The sequence below is a fragment of the Phyllobates terribilis genome, unplaced genomic scaffold, assembly GCF_046119375.1.
Source record: "Phyllobates terribilis strain yellow unplaced genomic scaffold, ASM4611937v1 Scaffold_2__4_contigs__length_985480577, whole genome shotgun sequence".
Lineage (NCBI taxonomy): Eukaryota > Metazoa > Chordata > Amphibia > Anura > Dendrobatidae > Phyllobates > Phyllobates terribilis.
In genome coordinates, this window is record NW_027362762.1 from 86649900 (window position 1) to 86673609 (window position 23710).

Sequence of the window (23710 nt, forward strand, 5' to 3'; positions counted from 1 at the left end):
CAAGCATATTTTCTTGTACATAGGAGCGCCAAAACGTAGGGACTGTTTCATCAATTCGCTCCAAAATTCTTGCTTGAAACAAGCCTGAGACATGCATAAGTTTTGAGCAAAAATTTTGATCTTTTAGCGTTTTTCCTGTTGGCCATCGTGAAGCTCCAATATTCAGAAAGTTTACGGAACTGGCCGGGAACGCCAAAAGTTGAAATATTTTTTCACAACTACAATTTGTGCAAAAATGTTGCAACCTTTGGCTTTGCTAAGCTGTGGACTTCAAGAAAATGGTTCTCCAGGGACATGGTTAGTCTGTGCATTACATGGACTGTAGAGATCAAAAAACACAAGAAGGACCCTAGTTTGGCGTCCATGTCAGTAACTCCATAGCATATGAACTAAAGTCCTGCAATTTTCTTTGGCCATCACTTGAATTGCAGCATCTAGGGCACCTCTGGAAGGCCCCAGTGATGTCATGGAGTGGATCGTGCAGTCATGGCAGGGATCTTATAAATACCAGAGGTGTCCAGGATACAATCATTCAAGTTCCGGAAGAGGAAATTCACAGGACCCTAGTCAGTTTGCCACATTGTACCAATGTGGACGCCAGATCAGGGTCCTGCGTATATATTTTTGCTCTTCTCTAATGCACAGCAATTCATTTTGGACAGCTGCCGTGTAATAGTACATTTGACCTGTAGTGGCCACTGCAGGGAGAATGTGTGGCTGACAGCAGCACCACCACCCCAGCGATCACAGCTGATCACTATTGAAGTCAGATAACCTCTTTTTAAAATAAGAAAACAAAAACTATAAAAAAAAATGTCTTGTTTATTGAAACAATTTAGGTGGTCCCCTGCTCGTGTGCTGGGAATACAGTGACTATATACACAGCCTAGCACGGCGTCAGTGCAGCCATTAATAATTCCATTTTATATACAAAGTTGCGCCCCTCCATTTTATTCCACTGGACTTCCTTGAAGGGTCCTCGCAGGTAATTCCACTTGGTGTCCTGCAGGACGTCGCTCTTGGGGAGCTCTTTACTCTGACATCGGGGGAACTGCACCATGACTTTGCTGCCGCTCTCAGGTCCGTTGCGAACTGTGAGAGACATATAGAGAAAATCAATAGTTATACATGTCTGTGTGTATATGTATAGATTTGCTCAAATCAGGAATTACAAAATTCCCTGTGTGCTTCATATACTGGGGGTAAGGGACGTTTGGAAGACAATAAAAGAGTGCAAGTCATAGATATGAAAGGGGTTACTAACTCAATGCCGGATCTAAGGGGGAGCGGACAATGGCTGGGTATAGGATCCGTGTGGAAGGAGTGGGCGTTAAAAGGTGCAAGACCTAGGGCAGATCGCTAGGTGTGAGATCTGCGGTCTGTTGGAGGGGAAAAAATTGCTGGATGTGGGACAAAAATATGAGTGGGATCTGCAGGGGTGTGCAGATAGTCCAGATGTTGAACTGTAGAGAAGGTAGGGGTAGAAAAAAAAAATTGTTGAGAACTGTGGGGGAAAAGCCGGGCTACAGATCGCTTAGGCTATGTTCACACATCTTGTTTTTTTTTTTTTTTTACTGCAGTAAAACCTGATCTCTTGGCAGGAGGTTTCTTCAGGAGTTTTCTTGCTTTTTTGCGGTGCGTTTTTTTTTCACTGTCCTTTTGTCAAGTTTATGCATATACATAAAGTTCAGTGAATAATAAAATATTTCATTCTGGTTTTGGCACAAAAAACGCTGAAAAGCCTCCGTTTTGGTGCGTTTTATCAGCGTTTTTTTCACCACTCATTACGTTCAATGGGTGAAAAAACGCTAAAAAAAAAAAAAAACGCTGAAAGAAGTGACATTCTCTATTCTGCAAAAAAATATGCAAAGCACAAAATACTGATAACACAAAAAACAAGATGTGCGCATGAGATTTCTGGAATCTCAGACTTTGCTGGTACTGTAAAACACAGCTCAAAATTTGTATAAAAAAAGGCATAAAAAAAACGATGAAAAAACTAAGATGTGTGAACATAGCCTTAGTATGGGATCTGCGGGGGAAGAAGGTGGGCTACAGATCGCTTAGTATGGGATCTGCGGGTTGAAGGGGTGTGGGAGCAGAAATTGCTAAAATTGTTGTTCGTGAGAGAAAGATATGAGAAAAATTGACCGGTCAGGGCATGATCTGCAAAGGTTGTGGAGGGGAGAGAAATTGCTGGTGCGGGACGTGTATATGAGAGGGGTCGATCACTCCATGCAGGATCCGAGGGGGGTGAAATCAGTGATTGTAGGATCTGTGGGGAAAGACAGCATGGTGCCAGTTACGGGACAGGAGTTGATCTCTGAATGCAGGATCTGCAGGATTTATCCCACAATGTGTGATTGATAGATACATATACAATAATTAGATACAAGATTGCTAAATGCAGCCAACACTCAGATACATAACCCAAGTCGCTTGATGTGGGCTGGATATATACGACACATGAGATAAATAGATCAGAATCAAGTAAATTATCTAGATAAATCTTATAGTATAATAATTAGCCGACCAATAAAGGGGATCTGTCAGCAGGTTTTTGCAATTTATTCTGAGGGTATGTGCACACGATGCAGAAATGAAGCAGAAAATTTCTGCAGCATTTCTGCATCTCCCTGGCAGAAAAAACGCATGCAGATTGACAAGCGCTTTCCAGGCGATTTTAGCATCACTTCGAAAGTGCTTGACAACTAGGTCACACTATATAAATCCATGCAACCGGCATGGATTTATATAGTGTGACCCGAGAGAATGGTAAAAATAAAAAATAAATGTATACTTTACCCTCTGATGGCCCGCGCTGTCCTGCTCAATCCGTTCTCCCTCGCCGGCAACTTTGAATTGAAAGACCTGCCGACGTCAGCGTCACGTGACCCGTCACAGGACTCTGACGTCAGCGCAGGTCCTTCAACTCACTGCCAAGTGCTGGGAACCAAGCAGGAGCGGTGCGCGGACCGACAGATGGTAAGTATACATTTATTTTTTATTTTATTCTTTTTTTACAGCTTTTTTAATGGTACCTGGGTGTGGATGAGACTCTCCTCTTCTCCACACCCGGGTACCATCAGCACATTAGAACGCGCCAATAGCGCAAGCACAGATCCAGTCTTGCGTTCTAATGCAAGTCAATGGCGGCGAAAACGCCGCGTTTACGCAAAATTAATTGACATGCTGCGGATTTTTGAGCGCAGCGTTTACGCTGCGGAAAAATCCGCATCATGGGCACAGCACATGCGGATTTCAATTGGGGAACATTGCTGCCCTTCTACCATGCGTTTTTAATGCGTTTCCGCAACTGCAAAAACGCAGCGGAAACGCATTAAAAACGCATCGTGTGAACTCAGCCTGAGAGTAGCATAATGTGTTTTATCAGCAGGAGATTATCACTGCAGGACTAGGCGTCTTGTGCAGGCTAGTCAGGCTAATTAATGTACACTACTGATTGGCAACTTCATGTGTATACTGTCAGCAAACTGCCAATCAGAGGTGCGAGTGGGGGTTACACACAGCTCAGCATTCAGAGCACTGATACATTTACAGCAGAGAAAACAGTGATTCTATCAAAACTGCATTAAGCAGCCCTGTAAGTGATACATCCCGGGAATCAGGGTCTCTGCCCCAACATCAGGGTGTTCTTAGATTACACAGCAAAAAACCTGCTGAAATATTCCCTTTAATGGTCCACAACGATAGGAAATCTGTTATTTGGATGACGGTAAGCCCTGGGTGACCACTCAGGCTATGAACAGCTCATGGAGACGCACAGAGCTTCCCTGCTGTGATCTGTACCCAACAGGACGGTACTACACAGTGCAGGACTAGGCGGTGGGTGATAGCAGCTGCTGTGCGGCAGAAACAAGCCCCCAACAACTGAACACGACAAAAGAAACCGGCCAAGGCCACGACTAGAGAGGTTTTCTCTGGAATCTGCAGGGAAAAGTGCGGCTGGCAGTGAAAGTCTCAGCTCATACAGAATATGTTGTACTTGGTGCTGATAGAAGAGACTCGTGGAGGCCAAACAATCACTCGTGAGAAGATACAGATAGAATCACACATTCATTTCTTTATAGTTTCTAGGGTAAAGGTTGATGAAAAGTGGGGAGGAAACAAATCTGGAGGCCTCTGGGCCAAAAATAATAATTTGACCATGTTAAAAAAAAAAAAAAAAAAAAAAAAAAAAAAAGTGCAAAAACTGAATTAGAAAAAAAAAAAAAAAAAAAGGAAAAAAGAAAAGGAAAAAAGAAACAGAAGAAAGATAAGTGCAAGCATATGTCTCGATAGAATGGTGATATTAAAGGGAACCCGTCATCAGATTCACGCTTCCCAAATCGCAAACAGCAGGAATTGGAGTTTGGTTGCACAATTGCACCAGGTATATTTATCTCTGACACCAAAAATGAACTTTAAGAGATCTGGCCGGCTTTTCCCAGCACCATTCTAGGAGACAAGCACACAAGGAAGAGACCTGATTATCATCTCCAGAGGTGCTGGGAATAGTCGGCCTGGGGCGCAGCCAGACGGATCTTTAAAGTTTATTTTCTCTGAAATATCTGAGTTTTTAAGAGAAAAATATACCTTGCCTCAATTGTGCAACCAGGCTTTGATTCACGCTGCCTGCGGTTTGGGAAGCATGAATCAGATGACAGGTTCCTTTTAACCCCTTCAGCCTGTTTTCACCTTCCTGACCAGGCCAAATTTTACAATTCTGACCACTGTCACTTTATGAAGTAATCACTCAAACGATTCGATCCCGCTGATTCTGAGATTGTTTTTTTCCTGACATATTGTACTTCATGTTAATGGTAAATTTTGTTCGATTCAACTTGCGCTTATGAAAATATCAAAAATTTTACTAATTTTTTTTTGAAAATTTTCCAATTATAAAACTTTGAATTATTATGCCCTTAAACCAAATAGTTATACCACACAAAACAGTTAAGAACATTTCCCACATGTCTACTTTACATCAGCATCATTTTTTAAACCATTTTTTTTTGTTTTGTTAGGAAGTTAGAAGGGTTAAAAGTTGATCAGCATTTTTTTTTTTCCAAAAAAACCCTTTTTTTTTTCTGGGGACCACATCACATTTGAGGTGACTTTGAGGGGCCTTTATGACAGAAAATACTCAAAGATTACACCATTCTAAAAACTGCACCCCTCAAGGTGCTCAAAACCACATTCAGGAAGTTAATTAACCCTTTAGGTGCTTCCAAGAAATTTAAGCAATGTAGAAGGAAAGAATGAAAATGTTACTTCCCCCCCCCCCCAAAAAAAATTGTTTTTGCCCCAAAGTTTTCATTTTTATAAGGGTAACAAGAGAAAATGGACCATAAAATTTGTTTTGCAATTTCTCCTGAGTACGTTGATACCCCATATGTGGGGGAAAACTACTGCTTGAGCGCACGGCAGGGCTCGGAAGGGAAAGAGCATAGTTTGACTTTTGAAGCCAGGACGTACCAGTACGCCCAATAATCGGGAAGGTGTTAAGTAATACAACTTGGCCTAAAAAAGCAAGGACTCGCATATGCATGTAAATGGATGAATAAAATAAGTCATGACAGTCCGAAAGCTGCAAGGAAAAATAAAAATATGTATTGAAGGCTACAACTCGCTGCATCATTTAAGAAAAGAGCTGAAGAATTTCTTTGAAAACAGTTCAATAAATATTGTAACTTATCCTGTACCGATCCTGAGTTATATCCTGTATTATACTCCAGAGCGGCACTCACTATTCTGCTGGTGGAGTCACTGTGTACATACATTACATTACTGATCCTGTACTATACTCCAGAGCTGCACTCACTATTCTGCTGGTGGAGTCACTATGTACAGACATTACATTACTGATCCTGTATTGATCCTGAGTTACATCCTGTATTATACTCCAGAGCTGCACTCACTATTCTGCTGGTGGAGTCACTATGTAGATACATTACTGATCCTGTACTGATCCTGAGTTACATCCTGTATTATACTCCAGAGCTGCACTCACTATTCTGCTGGTGCAGTCACTGTGTACATACATTACATTACTGATCCTGAGTTACATCCTGTATTATACTCCAGAGCTGCACTCACTATTCTGCTGGTGCAGTCACTGTGTACATACATTACATTACTGATCCTGAGTTATATCCAGTATTATACTCCAGAGCTGCACTCACTATTCTGCTGGTACAGTCACTGTGTACATATATTACATTACTGATCCTGAGTTACATCCTGTATTATACTCCAGAGCTGCACTCACTATTCTGCTGGTGCAGTCACTGTGTACATACATTACATTACTGATCCTGAGTTACATCCTGTACTATACTCCAGAGCTGCACTCACTATTCTGCTGGTGGAGTCACTATGTACAGACATTACATTACTTATCCTGTACTGATCCTGAGTTACATCCTGTATTATACTCCAGAGCTGCACTCACTATTCTGCTGGTGGAGTCACTATGTAGATACATTACTGATCCTGTACTGATCCTGAGTTACATCCTGTATTATACTCCAGAGCTGCACTCACTATTCTGCTGGTGCAGTCACTGTGTACATACATTACATTACTGATCCTGTACTGATCCTGAGTTACATCCTGTATTATACTCCAGAGCTGCGCTCACTATTCTGCTGGTGCAGTCACTGTGTACATACATTACATTACTGATCCTGTACTGATCCTGAGTTATATCCAGTATTATACTCCAGAGCTACACTCACTATTCTGCTGGTGCAGTCATTGTGTACATATATTACATATACTGATCCTGAGTTACATCCTGTATTATACTCCAGAGCTGCACTCACTATTCTGCTGGTGCAGTCACTGTGTACATACATTACATTACTGATCCTGTACTGATCCTGAGTTACATCCTGTATTATACTCCAGAGCTGCACTCACTATTCTGCTGGTGCAGTCACTGTGTACATACATTACATTACTGATCCTGTACTGATCCTGAGTTACATCCTGTATTATACTCCAGAGCTGCACTCACTATTCTGCTGGTGCAGTCACTGTGTACATACATTACATTACTGATCCTGTACTGATCCTGAGTTACATCCTGTATTATACTCCAGAGCTGCGCTCACTATTCTGCTGGTGCAGTCACTGTGTACATACATTACATTACTGATCCTGTACTGATCCTGAGTTATATCAAGTATTATACTCCAGAGCTGCACTCACTATTCTGCTGGTGCAGTCATTGTGTACATATATTACATATACTGATCCTGAGTTACATCCTGTATTATACTCCAGAGCTGCACTCACTATTCTGCTGGTGCAGTCACTGTGTACATACATTACATTACTGATCCTGTACTGATCCTGAGTTACATCCTGTATTATACTCCAGAGCTGCGCTCACTATTCTGCTGGTGCAGTCACTGTGTACATACATTACATTACTGATCCTGTACTGATCCTGAGTTATATCCAGTATTATACTCCAGAGCTGCACTCACTATTCTGCTGGTGCAGTCATTGTGTACATACATTACATTACTGATCCTGAGTTACATCCTGTATTATACTCCAGAGCTGCACTCACTATTCTGCTGGTGCAGTCACTGTGTACATACATTACATTACTGATCCTGAGTTACATCCTGTATTATACTCCAGAGCTGCACTCACTATTCTGCTGGTGCAGTCACTGTGTACATACATTACATTACTGATCCTGAGTTACATCCTGTATTATACTCCAGAGCTGCACTCACTATTCTGCTCGTCCAGTCACTGTGTACATACATTACATTACTGATCCTGAGTTACATCCTGTATTATACTCCAGAGCTGCACTCACTATTCTGCTGGTGCAGTCACTGTGTACATACATTACATTACTGATCCTGTACTGATCCTGAGTTACATCCTGTATTATACTCCAGAGCTGCACTCACTATTCTGCTGGTGCAGTCACTGTGTACATACATTACATTACTGATCCTGAGTTACATCCTGTATTATACTCCAGAGCTGCACTCACTATTCTGCTGGTGCAGTCACTGTGTACATACATTACATTACTGATCCTGAGTTACATCCTGTATTATACTCCAGAGCTGCACTCACTATTCTGCTGGTGCAGTCACTGTGTACATACATTACATTACTGATCCTGTACTGATCCTGAGTTACATCCTGTATTATACTCCAGAGCTGCACTCACTATTCTGCTCGTCCAGTCACTGTGTACATACATTACTGATCCTGAGTTACATCCTGTATTATACTCCAGAGCTGCACTCACTATTCTGCTCGTCCAGTCACTGTGTACATACATTACATTACTGATCCTGAGTTACATCCTGTATTATACTCCAGAGCTGCACTCACTATTCTGCTGGTGCAGTCACTGTGTACATACATTACATTACTGATCCTGTACTGATCCTGAGTTACATCCTGTATTATACTCCAGAGCTGCACTCACTATTCTGCTCGTCCAGTCACTGTGTACATACATTACATTACTGATCCTGAGTTACATCCTGTATTATACTCCAGAGCTGCACTCACTATTCTGCTGGTGCAGTCACTGTGTACATACATTACATTACTGATCCTGTACTGATCCTGAGTTACATCCTGTATTATACTCCAGAGCTGCACTCACTATTCTGCTGGTGCAGTCACTGTGTACATACATTACATTACTGATCCTGAGTTACATCCTGTATTATACTCCAGAGCTGCACTCACTATTCTGCTGGTGCAGTCACTGTGTACATACATTACATTACTGATCCTGTACTGATCCTGAGTTATATCAAGTATTATACTCCAGAGCTGCACTCACTATTCTGCTGGTGCAGTCATTGTGTACATATATTACATATACTGATCCTGAGTTACATCCTGTATTATACTCCAGAGCTGCACTCACTATTCTGCTGGTGCAGTCACTGTGTACATACATTACATTACTGATCCTGTACTGATCCTGAGTTACATCCTGTATTATACTCCAGAGCTGCGCTCACTATTCTGCTGGTGCAGTCACTGTGTACATACATTACATTACTGATCCTGTACTGATCCTGAGTTATATCCAGTATTATACTCCAGAGCTGCACTCACTATTCTGCTGGTGCAGTCATTGTGTACATACATTACATTACTGATCCTGAGTTACATCCTGTATTATACTCCAGAGCTGCACTCACTATTCTGCTGGTGCAGTCACTGTGTACATACATTACATTACTGATCCTGAGTTACATCCTGTATTATACTCCAGAGCTGCACTCACTATTCTGCTAGTGCAGTCACTGTGTACATACATTACATTACTGATCCTGAGTTACATCCTGTATTATACTCCAGAGCTGCACTCACTATTCTGCTCGTCCAGTCACTGTGTACATACATTACATTACTGATCCTGAGTTACATCCTGTATTATACTCCAGAGCTGCACTCACTATTCTGCTGGTGCAGTCACTGTGTACATACATTACATTACTGATCCTGTACTGATCCTGAGTTACATCCTGTATTATACTCCAGAGCTGCACTCACTATTCTGCTGGTGCAGTCACTGTGTACATACATTACATTACTGATCCTGAGTTACATCCTGTATTATACTCCAGAGCTGCACTCACTATTCTGCTGGTGCAGTCACTGTGTACATACATTACATTACTGATCCTGAGTTACATCCTGTATTATACTCCAGAGCTGCACTCACTATTCTGCTGGTGCAGTCACTGTGTACATACATTACATTACTGATCCTGTACTGATCCTGAGTTACATCCTGTATTATACTCCAGAGCTGCACTCACTATTCTGCTCGTCCAGTCACTGTGTACATACATTACTGATCCTGAGTTACATCCTGTATTATACTCCAGAGCTGCACTCACTATTCTGCTCGTCCAGTCACTGTGTACATACATTACATTACTGATCCTGAGTTACATCCTGTATTATACTCCAGAGCTGCACTCACTATTCTGCTGGTGCAGTCACTGTGTACATACATTACATTACTGATCCTGTACTGATCCTGAGTTACATCCTGTATTATACTCCAGAGCTGCACTCACTATTCTGCTCGTCCAGTCACTGTGTACATACATTACATTACTGATCCTGAGTTACATCCTGTATTATACTCCAGAGCTGCACTCACTATTCTGCTGGTGCAGTCACTGTGTACATACATTACATTACTGATCCTGTACTGATCCTGAGTTACATCCTGTATTATACTCCAGAGCTGCACTCACTATTCTGCTGGTGCAGTCACTGTGTACATACATTACATTACTGATCCTGAGTTACATCCTGTATTATACTCCAGAGCTGCACTCACTATTCTGCTGGTGGAGTCACTGTGTACATACATTACTTTACAGCAAATGGAGGAGGGGAGCACCGTACTGCAGGATAAGTAAAGTCAATCTAAAAAGCAAACTTTTATATAATGAGCTGGGGAGGGAGGGTAAGTAACGGGGAGACTAGAGCCAGAAGCTCCACATACCTGAGACAGAATAATCCCCATTGGGAGAAGCCAAAGTGATGGATGACGCGTTGCCAATACTTTCTACTGGGCCCAGACCGACATGGTTGCTGAAGCTAAGGACGTGCCAACCCATTACTTTGGCCAACTGCTGAACAGCGAGGACCTGGTGCTGAGACATCTGAGAACACACAGGAGGCAATGGAGAATTAGAAATATATGTTCTGCTCATAGAGGGGAGTGTGCGCTCCGTCCTGCGTCTTAGTTTCATAGGAGGTTGTTTGACCACTTGTTTCACCCACTTCAGTATTGAGGTAGAAAGTAAAAATCATGATTGCAAGTTCAAGTCTCTTGGGAGTGGGGTGAAAGCCAAAACACAAAAATAAGCACACAACAACCCAAAAAAGCTCAAGTCTTCTGATTTTCCCAATATAAAAATAAACATATACGGTATCGCCCTGCGTGCTAAAGTCTGATCTCAATATACATTAATTTAACCTATGAAGTGAAAAAGAAAACACAGAATTACCATTTACCTCAAGATGGTCCCAATAAAAAGGGCAGCTTAGTGCACCCCCCCCCCAAAAAAAAATGCTGAAAAAAACCTTATACGTTTGGTATCACCATAATCAATGGCAGAATTGTCTTTTATTTTCACAGCACTTGAAATTACTTTCCCGATTTGCAGTTCATTGTGTGGTGAAATGAATGCCGGCATTCAAAACTACAACAAGCCCTGATACTGCTACGTAGACACAGACATTAGGTTCGGAGTTAATTATATAGGCTTACTTTTTCCATGCCTTCTTCCAAAAGTATAAAACCAAAAATTGGCCGAGGCAGTAAAGGTAAAGCCATCACTATGATTGGTGGGTTCCAATATTTAAGATCACCAGAATATACCAGCATTGCTGTACAGCTGACAGTCGCCAGCCTATGCTATCTGAGATAACACGGATCGTGGCAGTTTAGCCCTTTATATTTCACTATGAGTAGCTACTACAGCCCAACCCTCTCATACCCCCTTCGATTCCCACGACTCTTACTGTATCCTATTTGGATGCAGCTTAAATCTCCCTGGCTCCTGCTTGTGATAAGTTTCTTAATGTCAGCTCTGACAAGAAGGAGGCAGAGGAAGAAGGAGGCATCCTTTATATACTATTTGTTAATGCTATTTACAGAATCTACTAAAATTGCAACTAATTATTATATAGACTTATCTGCTATATAACTGCTCACTCAGAAATGATATCTTCAGCTGCATGGGAGGACATACAGAAAAGCACAGGGCAGAACTTTGTGGGTAATGGAGGCAATGATGTAATCTCTGTAGTTACAGTTGAACATAATGGTGAAACAGTGAGCGTTTGCTCTCTGCGCCACCATTCAGCCTGTGTCTCAGCGATTACATCACAAGACTGCGCCTGCAGCACGGAGCCTCAGCCCGCACTCTGTACTGGTCCAAGTTGTCAGACTGGGATCACATGACAGTGGTCAGAGGGTACAGCGGTAATGGAGCTGTTATGCTAACATATTGCTGGAGTGCAGGATGGAGATGGAGGCTCACCTGGGACAGCAGGAAGTCCTGCAGCTCCTGCTCCTGATGGGACAGGGTGATCACTCTGCCATCTCTATGGACGACTCTTATCTGATCCACCCCGATGTTCAGCTGCAACTGAATTGATCTGGACAAAGCAAAAATCACAAAAAAAAGTAATTCAAAAAAGGGAAATAATACAAGCGACGCTGATGGGACTTATGAAGATGCGCCTCTGCCGGAAATCCCGTCATTTCTGCACCGTGAGCCACATATAGACATTTTTGATCATTTCTGACCACTTAGCTACCCGTAATGCTACAGCTCCAGTAGAGCCTAAGCCTTTACCAGTGTGCAATGCTTTGGAGCTATTCAGAAGCAATTGTTCTATGTCACTTTTGCAATGTCAACAATTACAGCCTCTCTACCTGCTGCAAAGCTGCAACTCTAAGCATGACCGGCATGCTGGGATTTGTAGTTTTGTAGGAGCTGGAAAGTCAATTTTTGGCTAATGTGTGGGCACAGGCACGGATAGTGTGTATAGTCACCGCCACTCACTTGCAGATCTGTTCATAACCTTGTGAAGTTATTAAGACCTTCACGCTGGACTCGTAGACGTCGTTGATATTGGACCAGTGGGCCTGGATTTGAGGGTCTTCGATTCTGCTTGCCAGGGTGTCTATAGTGCGGGCCGTCCTACAAAGATAGAAAAAATAAAATAGTTTAATTTGCATTAGAAATATATGCTCAGAAACTATACCTGCAGTTACAGAATCTCAATTGGATTCCCCCGTTATGCTTCCTGAAAAAGTGACAAACTCTCCCCTACACTATGAATTATGCTGGGAGTGCTCTGGGCGGAGACCGAGATCTTCAGCTTCCTCTTCTCTCAGCCTAACTCCGCCCTCCACTAGGTGATTGACAGTCAGACAGGAGGGGGGTAGAATGAGTAGACATATTCCCCCTAATAACAAAAAAAAGAACCTGGAAACTACTTTTACAAATCTGTTTGAGTAAATGTATTCCTGAAAGTATAATTATGGAGCAAATTGCCCCAGAACGGCAATGCGATGTTCCTGTGTTATTCCTCCTGGAAATGTACTAATATAGAGCAGCGGATTGTGTAGGGATACGCCCAGTTGTCAATTTACTTATACATTTCTGTGAGGAACATGAAGGCAGGAACTCAGAAAAGGATTTAAAAGGACGTGTCTGAAACCTTTAGGATTTCTTAAAAAATGGACGTAGCGTAGTGTTTATGGCTCTTGTGTTATAGGGTTATGATGTCAATATAAAAGCAGAACCTATATATAATAGGAAACTTGGCAAAGAATAATTTCTCCAACATAGTTTGGGTCAAAGATTCCTGGCTACATTAAAAAAAAAAAAAAAAAAAAAAAAAAAAAGACAATATACAGTAATTCAGCATGCATTGATGAAGAGGTGACAGAAGATGTCTCCGCTCTCTGTCAAACACCTTGGGTGCAATGGTCAATAAAAGGTTAAACCCCCAGGATCAGATCTCCATCAGGCAGTGCAGAACAGCTGATCTCACTGGTGTACTGACACCCCCCCTGCTGGAGATGGTACGCAACTGCAACATTCATTTTTTTTTTTGTCCCTGGAAGGGAAACCAGTTGTCCCAAGTGATCACCTCCAGGAGGAAACCCCACTAATTATAAATGAACTGCACATCCTAAAAATAGGTCATCACTTTAACATCCGGGAATCTGCCTTTAAACCTCTTAAGGACCCAGAAATTTTTAGTTTTTTCCTCCCCAGGCGCCAAATAAACGTTATAATTTTTATGTCGACTTATTCGTACAAAGACTTGATTTTTTGTGGAATGAGTTGTAGTTTCGAATGACAGCATATATTTTATTGTACAATGTGCTGAAAAATAAGAAAATTTTTTTTTTCGAAGTGCGGTGAAACTGAAAAAAAAAATAAAAAAATCTGTCTTTGTTTTTTTTGAGGGGTTTGTATTTACGACAATCATTTTTTTTTTTTTTTTAAACTGCAAAAAAAGAAAAGGCCTGGCACCTGGAGTGACATAACTAAGTGACTACTGGGTCTTCACTAGAGCCTCTGATGGGGATGATAGTACTGGACAGCAGGTAGACACCAGGTGCCACTTCAGGGCAGTTCCGGGACAGCAGCAGCTGACCAGCGGGTCAGAGACACAGGTACGAAGTACAGGTAGAGGCAGCAATGTTGGAAATGTTACAAGAGGCAGCTCAGAGAGTCAACCCGCAACTGGGGAGAGCAGAGCGGTGAGCGCAGCGAGTAGGTTGGAGCTTAGCGTCTGTGCAAGTTGCCGGCGTGACAATCATATTGGGGTGGATATGACACTGTGATTGCTTTTAATTGTATTTTTTTTTTATTGCAAACTAGAAAATGGCAATTGTGAAGTTTTGATTTTTTTTCCCTTTTTGGCTTTTAATTAATTATTTAAATAAATTTTACAATTTTATATTTTGATAGGTTGGATTTTTTGGACATGACGATACCCAATACGTTTATTTACTTTAGCTTCTCCCACAGAGCTCAGCCTGTGGTGGACATTGAGAGGAAGACTAACCTGGCAGTTACAGTGGCCTTCAGAAGGTTTCCTCAGTCCCCCCTGTGATTGTGTAGCGTAATGAGGTCATTTAAATGACGCTGTTAACGATTGATCGTGACATTTAAAAGGGCGAATCTGCTATTTGGACAACTCCTTCTGAATTCCTATTTTTCCCCCCAGTAAAATAATAACACTTCTACTCACTCGCTCTCCGGGGATTGTGTGACATTATGTTAGGCAATCCCTGCAGCCAATCAGCGATGGCTTTATTATTCTCTCCTACGAATATAATTGACAAACAGGGGAAGTCAGAGCTGCAGCTGATGTCTCACTTCCTCCTGATGTCTTGATTAATCCCAAGGAGAGGAAAGTGAATCCAGCACTGATTGGCTGCTAGGATTATGTGACATAATGTCACGCATTCCCTAGGAGAGCCAGTGCCGACAGTGATGGAATGGTACCAGAACCAGCGGGGAGTAGAGGTATTACTTTACTCGGGAGAAACCTAGGTATAGAGAAGGGGTTGTCTGAGTAGTGGACAACTCCTTTAAATAGTTAAACTGCAGCGATCTGGGCGTGCACTGGTCGCTGCAGTTACAGGCAGATGACGTCTGCCGCAGGATCAGCTCCTGAGCCTGCTTAATACGGTCCTTCACGACCTATGATGAAAATCTGCCTCTTGTCGTTGAGGGGTTAATGGTACATTGCGATCATGGTAGGAAACCCGCTGATCTTCCATGTAAGACCTCACCTGCTTCTCAGGAATATGTGCTTGGCCTGTTTGATGATCTTCTCCAGGAGGCCTTCGCTCTGCTGCATGGCATTAATATCATTCTTATCAAACGCCTGAGGTCCTGCAAGTCGCATCCGCTTGTGACCGAACGGAGCGCTGGCTGGATGGGGCATGACGATGTTACTTAATGTCTGCTTGTGGAACTGAGAAGATAAAGGGGAAATAGGAGAAGTCAGCCTTGAAGGTTGTGCCAAGAGTAGTAACCCAAGGGTCCCCTCCATCCCTCCTAATGTCTCACCTCTCTCATGAGCTGGTGCAGGTTGTGCTCCAGGACGTACAGGTGATCTTCTGCGTTTACCTTATCGGAAGATGACTTTTGAGACTTCTTGTCATTCGTGGAGTGACAGAAGGAGATTGAAAGCTGGAGGCCTGAGGGGATACAAAAGAAATAAAAAATAATATATTAAAAAAAATAAATTCCTGTGTATTGAAAATAAAAACGGAGCAAATTTACACATGGGAGCTTTTGAATAAAGACTATGGTGGAGTATCTACAGCTCCTTCGCAGATTAATGTGTCTCCATGGTGACAGACTACAAACAAACCCTGTGTGTAGTCCCGGCTGTTCTTCACCGGTGTCCGCCTTGTTAGCGCAGCATCAGCCATGTTACCACTTAGTGGCTCACACTCTTCCCACCATTTTCCCAGCAGTCACAGAAGGTCTCTTGCACGTTGTGAGGACTCTCCAGTGCCGGGAGTGGTCGGTATGTGACCACAAGTATGTGATTTGCATACATGCAGTCGCATGCTGACTAGACGTGCGAGGCCTCACTTAATGATAGTGTATAAAGAGAGAGGCCGGACACGTCTAGTGGGAATGTGGCGGTAGGTATGCATATCACATCAAGCCACATTCCGACTAGACGTGTCCAGTCTCTCTCTATATACACTTGCATTGAGTGAGGCTGCGCAAGTCTAGTCAGCATGTGACTGCATGCATGCAAATCACATACTTGTGGTCACATGACCATCACTCTTGGCAGTGTACGCAATGTGACTGCATACTTGTAGCCTAAGGCTGGACAACCCCTTTAAGAGCTTAAACAGCTCCAATTGCTGCTGTCATAGGCAGGCGCTGGCTGTGTAATACATCAGGAATCTCCCCTGCGTGAAGTCGTCTTGACTCCGGAGCTCGCTCCATCACTGGTATTTACTTCATAGTGCTTGAAGGGGTTAATGACTAAGGACACAAGGCAAACCAATAGAAAAGGAACACCCAGCAGTTTTTGGGGTTCTTGCCTTCTCGACAGTGCAGAGCAGGATTAGGATGAGAGGCCATGGATGGTGATTTTTGGGGAGACTGCTTGCTTGAGTAGGGAGACTTTGGTCAGACAAAAAAGTATGCAGCTCTTCTGCAGAAAAAAAAAAAGAAGGGTGGTTCCCTAGTGCCCATACTGGAGGCAATTCCCTTTTATATCAATGTCGGCCATCTCAGGGTCTTTGACGTGGATCTGGTGGGGTGGGACTAATACATACAAGTAACCCCATACAAAGCCCCGTACACACAGAGGCTGTGTGCAGCGGAGAGAACGGCCCGAGCTCAGCCCACGATGGATGTGAGCAACACAAAGGCAACCAAGGAAACGGCACAGCGTGCGGCCCCCCGGCTGAGCCTCTTTATGCCGAGGAGCCTGAATGTTCCCGGCTGCAGAAAATATTACAGTTCTATCCATGGACACAAAGAGCAGCCTGCGGGGGGCGCCGCAGCTACACCAAAGACCAGCTTGTATAACATGGAAAAGTGGATATTTTAAGGACATTGTATCGCGCTCCCGGAGACGCTTTATCACTGCGTTTAATGACTGCGGAGCGGCACAAACACGCGGCGTTTTACCGGCGCCGTCACCGAGGCCTCCGCTGTGTCACCTTTTATATGTCGGATTTTCCACCCAAGAGCACAAAGAAAGTCATTTATAACAGCGAAAAACGGGAACAAAAGGGCAGAGGAACATTAGATGTCGTGCAGCTGCGCACTTAACCCCGGCACTGCCACACCGCTGACGTCAGGACACAAGCCATGATGCAAGGGAAGGGTTACAGCCAAATAAAGGGGTGGGGGTGTACTAATAAATAACAGCTTGACAATCAATGCAACAACATTAGTCTTGTTTTTTGAGGCATTAGTTCACCTTTTTGGAGTACATATAAAAGGCTTCTCCAAAACAAATCAGGGTATTTAAAATGGGCCAAGGTGAGCCTTTAAAAAAACAACAAAAAAACACCAAATCCTCACCTATTGGACCCCAGCTGTTCCTCTGCCTGTGTGTCCCTGCAGCCAAATCGGCAGCCATGATCGGAACATCAAGGGGTTAAATTTCATTAGCAGCCACTGATCGGCTGCAGCGGTGAACTGACATCCTCTGCCGGTAGAGGAAGTGCAAAGATAGCTGGGGGACACAAGCAGCAGTGCGGCGACCAAAGCTGACACGACACCATATCAGCAGGAGGAGCGTCCCAGGTGCCCCACAGCATCAATGCTGCATGGCAAAGCCAAAAACAGCAACAATGGCCGCCACACATCACAGGCACCAAGCGATCACCGCCGCCATGACACTATGCCATCAGGGGAGCGAGCCAGGAGTCTTTACAGCAACCATGCTACAAGGCAAAACCCCCATAGCTATGGGTTACAGCACCCCACAGTCACGGAAACAATGGCCGCTACACAGAGACAACACCAAAAAAATGGTAGGACAGACTATGCAATATCATAACTATAGAAAAAAGTGCTCCCTCTGCTGGTGAGGTGTTGTGGTGGTTGCCGCACAGGGCTATGCCAAATGGGTTAGGTTTCCAGTGACGAACTTCATGTTGCCGCAGTCGGTCATTGAATAATATTTGGATCTGTGGTCCGGGTCTATTTTTTTTTTTCTACAGCTAAAGCGCATTATAGAATACTTAGTTCCTGCCCCACATCCAGTCCCATAAGACGATGAATGAGTGTGCACAGGATCAACGCTTATCCAAAGGGGACAAAGCAGAACCCCTTTCTCAAGAGTGGTGCAGGTCCCAGCAATCAGCAAGTTATTATTTCTCCATAGAGGAGATGATCACTAGAGTGGAGAACCATTTACACCAGAGCCCTGTTAACCCTCTCCTACCTGCTGGAATCCCCGACCCCTCTTCTGATTAGTAGACCCAGCATGCCACCTTGCGTGCGTCATGCTGCACCGCAAGGACATTGAACCAGACCTGCCGGCACGCCGTAAGAGGTTCACAGGGCTCCGGTCCTGCAGCCATGGACTAATGATGTGACAAATTTTAAGGGAGTACAAGATTTTGACTCCTGACCCCACTGCGCCACCATCTTGGCGCAGATATTGATTTCTAATAGGCAAAATTTAAAATATATATATATGATTCCATCTCTGCAGCCACTATTACATTGTGTGTCTAGAGCACATGAAAAAGTTTGTGAAAAGTCCTTTTTAAAGACCTTTTAATAATATATATGTTTTTTTATTTTATTGAGTAAATGCAGCTACGTGGGTGCACAGAAGAGGTGTCTGCATCTCCTAGGTTCCAGCAGCTCCTGCTGCCTCTCAAAACCCAGTGATCACAGCCATAGAGAAAGCAGACATGGTGATAAACCGTCTCTGCCTTTTCTATGCGGACTCTGACAGTGTCTTAGGCTATGTGCCCACGATGCAGAATTGAAGCAGAAAATTTCCGCAGTGTTTCTGCATGTTTTTGGCAGTAAAAACACTTGCAGATTTTACACGCGTTTTTGCAGCGTTTTTACATGCGGATTTGACTTACGTTTTTCAAATGCATTGTGACCTCAAATCCACATGCAGAAACGCACAAATAATGGACATGCTGTAGATTTTTAAGCAAGGAAAATCCACTGCGGAAAATTCCGCAGCATGGGCACAGAACATGCAGATTTTCATTGGAGACCATGGGGCACGGATTACCAAGCGTTTACACTGCAGAAATTCCGCAGCAAAAACGCTTGAAAAACGCATAGTGGGCACACAGCCTTACAGCCGGCTCCTCGCTCCCACACGATCGTGTACAGCGGATCTACCATGCAGTGATGTTTTAGAACATAAAGCAGAATGTGGAGTGCCAGGATGGTTTTTGTCTATGGGTGATCCAGAAGTAAATAAGTGTTCCCTGTATACAAATTATTAAAATAGTACATTTTAATAATAGAAAAGGTACGTAAAAAAAAAAAAAATAGTTTAACTAATGCTAAAGTAATAAAATAGTTAACAAAAACCCACACAATGGTAAGAAGTAAAAATATATAAAACTTTATTTTTTTCTGATTTTTGCTAAAAATCAAAATTTTAAAAATAAATAAAATGATCTATAAGAAATAGTTACCGATGCAATTATAATTTGATATACACTGCTCAAAAAAATAAAGGGAACACTTAAACAGAATCTAACTCCAAGTAAATCAAACTTCTGTGAAATCAAACTGTCCACTTAGGAAGCAACACTGATTGACAATCAATTTCACATGCTGTTGTGCAAACGGAAGACAATAGATGGAAATTATTGGCAATTATCAAGACACACTCAATAAAGGAGCAGTTCTGCAGCTGGGGACCACAGACCACATCTCAGTACCAATGCTTTCTGGCTGATGTTTTGGTCGGTTGTGCTTTCACACTCGTGGTAGCATGAGACGGCCTCTACAACCCACAGAAGTTGCTCAGGTAGTGCAGCTCATCCAGGATGGCACATCAATGCGAGCTGTGGCAAGAAGGTTTGCTGTGTCTGTCAGCGTAGGGTCCAGAGGCTGGAGGCGCTACCAGGAGACAGGCCAGTACACTAGGAGACGTGGAGGGGGCCGCAGGAGGGCAACAACCCAGCAGCAGGACCGCTACCTCCACCTTTGTGCAAGGAGGAACAGGAGGAGCACTGCCAGAGCCCGGCAAAATGACCTCCAGCAGGCCACAAATGTGCATGTGTCTGCTCAAACGGTTAGAAACCGACTCCATGAGGGTGGTATGAGGGCCCGACGTCCACAGATGGGGGTTGTGCTCACAGCCCAACACCGTGCAGGACGCTTGGCATTTGCCACAGAACACCAGGATTGGCAAAGTCGCCACTGGCGCCCTGTGCTCTTCACAGATGAAAGCAGGTTCACACTGACAGACGTGACAGAGTCTGGAGACGCCGTGGAGAGCGATCTGCTGCCTGCAACATCCTTCAGCATGACCGGTTTGGCAGTGGGTCAGTAATGGTGTGGGGTGGCATTTCTTTGGAGGGCCGCACTGCCCTCCATGGGCTCTCCAGAGTTAGCCTGACTGCCATTAGGTACCGAGATGAGATCCTCAGACCCCTTGTGAGACCATATGCTGGTGCGGTTGGCCCTGGGTTCCTTCTAATGCAGGACAATGCCAGACCTCATGTGGTTGGAGTGTGCCAGCAGTTCCTGCAAGATGAAGGCATTGAAGCTATGGACTGGCCCGCCCGTTCCCCAGACCTGAATCCGATTGAGCACATCTGGGACATCATGTCTCGCTCCATCCACCAACGTCACGTTGCACCACAGACTGTCCAGGAGTTGGAGGATGCTTTAGTCCAGGTCTGGGAGGAGATCCCACAGGAGACCATCCGCAACCTCATCAGGAGCATGCCCAGGCGTTGTAGGGAGGTCATACAGGCACGTGGAGGCCACACACAATACTGAGCCTCATTTTGACTTGTTTTAAGGACATTACATCAAAGTTGGATCAGCCTGTAGTGTGTTTTTCCACTTTAATTTTGGGGGTGACTCCAAATCCAGGCCTCCATTGGTTAATAAATTTGATTTCCATTGATGATGTTTGTGTGATTTTGTTGTCAGCACATTCAACTTTGTACAGAACAAAGTATTCAATGAGAATATTTCATTCATTCAGATCTAGGATGTGTTATTTCAGTGTTCCCTTTATTTTTTTTGAGCAGTGTATATTAGGCAAAGACCAAATTATCATTACATCTGTATTTTCTGACACGAGGGCGGGGATAAAGGGGAGTGGGGGAAGGGACTCCAGGAGTGATAACTGCTCACGGGTTAGGGGGGCATTATAGTTGTCTTGCCCCTGAGGTTCTCCATGCTGGGGATAAATGCTGCTCGATTGTATAGGTGCCTTCTACTCCCCAGGGGGCAATAATACACAATATTTGTAGGTACACACTGATGTACACCACAAAAAAAAGGGGTCAGCGACCTTTGGCACTGCAGGTTACAGGATGGCTCTCCTGCCATGCTGGGAGTTGTAGTCTGGCAACAGCCGGACTGCCGCAGGGTGCGTATTTCTTACCAGGAAAAGGCTGGGAGATGATCTGGTTCTTGACGACGATGTGAGGGATTTGGGATTTGATCTGGACGGCTTCTCGAGACAACTGCGCAAATATTTCTTTGCAGAGCAGGACGTTCTGTGCGGCTTCCAGCCTCGTCTGCCAATGCGGGGTCCCTGCAATCAGGAAGCACGGGGGCAATTAAATATTGGGTTTGCTGGATGGATCCTCAGCAGATGGCACCACAGAATGGCTGTCCTGGCACAAGTAACACATAATAAATATGAGGCACAGAAATGGAAGCTTCGGCTACTGGTAGTAATGAATGAGCGCTGCCCTCCCCCCTGGGACGTCATTCTCTCAGCTTTACAAACACCCGATTCCTGTATAAGAAAAGTTCTGTGTCTAATAGATTATATTTTTCATTATCAGGACCTCCACTTGCGGTCAGTGACTCAACTATAGAGCAAAAGCCGTACGACAAATCTTACCGGGCTTGGCTTTGGGCAAGGTCCTTCTGAACAGATTCACTGTGCCGAGGTCCCCGATATCCGACGACTGCTTCTGGATGGAAACCTGCAGCCCAACAAATGCATTTCTCTGGTTAATCAATGGGTTATAAGATAAAGCTCATGTCATAGCACAGGGGGGAAATGAAGAACAAAAAAAGTGGAAAAATAAATATATAGCAGAGAAGGTCTTCTTGTCCAGGACGCTGCTCCTCTGCCTGACGATACAGAGTGGCGCCCTGGAGCTCAGATCCTCGCGCTCGGCCTCGCTCCATTCACTGTCGATGGAACTACAACTCATCTTCCAGAGCTCCATTCTCAGGACTGTTGGGGGCTCCAGCAATCAGACCCCCAGCAACGTATCCCCTATTCTATGGATAAGGGACAATCCTGGGAATAACCCTTTAATGTCATCGTTCCTCTCTTTACTAAGAACATTAAAGATTGTTGTTTGCAGACAGGATATGCACTAGCGCAGCCAGATAAACTTCGCTGACTATAATAGGGTCTGTCAGATCTCACTCATGGGATCAGACATCGTACTGGACACAGTAACAAAGTGCAGTGTGATTTTTTTTTTTTTTTTTTACTAGATCTGTGACAGTGTCTCCACTGGCGCCTTTGGCCTCCTTATATGTGAACCCCACTGAGCCAAAGATCAGGTGGCAGAGTCCAAGGCAATATAGTGATGTAGACCCTTAAAAGGAATCTGTCACCCCCTGGGCGATATCAGCCCTCTACTATGGGCATACAGGTTATAGAAAAGTAAATCTATACATACCTGTATGGCCCATAGTAGAGGGCCCAGAGTAGTGTGACATGCACTGCGCTCCCTGACTCCCCGGCACCTGCGCAATAGAACCCTGCGCGCAGTGCACAGGCAGACGGGGCCGGGACGAAGAAAAACGTGCTCTATAGGAGCGGCACTTTGCGCATGCCCGGGAAGTTAGGGCGCACAGTGCACGTCACAGGGCCCTGTGATGTGCGGGGGGAATGGGGAGGGGGAGGACATGGTAACTAAGCATATAGGCGGGGATTTCGGGGAATAAACAGTTCGGTGGGGATTTCTTGCCTGCTGCAGCCTACACTGTTCCCGCTGCTAAAGAAAAATGAATATTCACTGTTCCCCATGCCCATGGCAGGATGCAGCGCTGGAGGAGAGAGAAGAAAGGTGAGTAGGAGTGCAGCGTGATGGGTATTAGGGCGACCATGCATACCAGGATAAGGATAGGGGGACAATGCATACCAGAATACGGATGAGGGGTACCATGCATAACAGGATAAGGATGAGGGATGTCATGCATACCAGGATGGGGATGGTGGCCACGTATAATAGGAAGGGGGGGGGGGCATATATACCAGGATGGGGGTTATCAGAATTGGGGGACATTACCCCTATACCAGTGTCAGCAGCAGACCCCCCTCCCACTTAACAGTGCATCGTGACCACATTTTTTGCTTCAATTTTTTTCTATTTTCCTCCTCTAAAACCTAAGTGCGTCTTATGGTCCGGTGCGTCTTATAGTCTGAAAAATACGATATAGATGTGTGTGTAGTA

General features: G+C 44.1%; 1 protein-coding gene across 1 annotated transcript in view; it reads right to left on the reverse strand.

Moving 5' to 3' along the window:
* Positions 1 to 806: 806 nt before the first annotated feature.
* Positions 807 to 23710, reverse strand: part of MED17 (mediator complex subunit 17) — a 35026-nt gene continuing 12122 nt past the window's right edge. The window contains exons 5-12 of the mRNA XM_073662187.1: positions 22135 to 22219; positions 21667 to 21819; positions 15639 to 15769; positions 15359 to 15543; positions 12603 to 12740; positions 12075 to 12192; positions 10529 to 10688; positions 807 to 1092 (exon numbers count right to left, since the gene is read on the reverse strand). Coding sequence (XP_073518288.1) covers positions 887 to 1092; positions 10529 to 10688; positions 12075 to 12192; positions 12603 to 12740; positions 15359 to 15543; positions 15639 to 15769; positions 21667 to 21819; positions 22135 to 22219 — 1176 coding nt within the window. The 3' untranslated portion in view covers positions 807 to 886. The remainder of the gene's footprint in view (positions 1093 to 10528; positions 10689 to 12074; positions 12193 to 12602; positions 12741 to 15358; positions 15544 to 15638; positions 15770 to 21666; positions 21820 to 22134; positions 22220 to 23710) is intronic.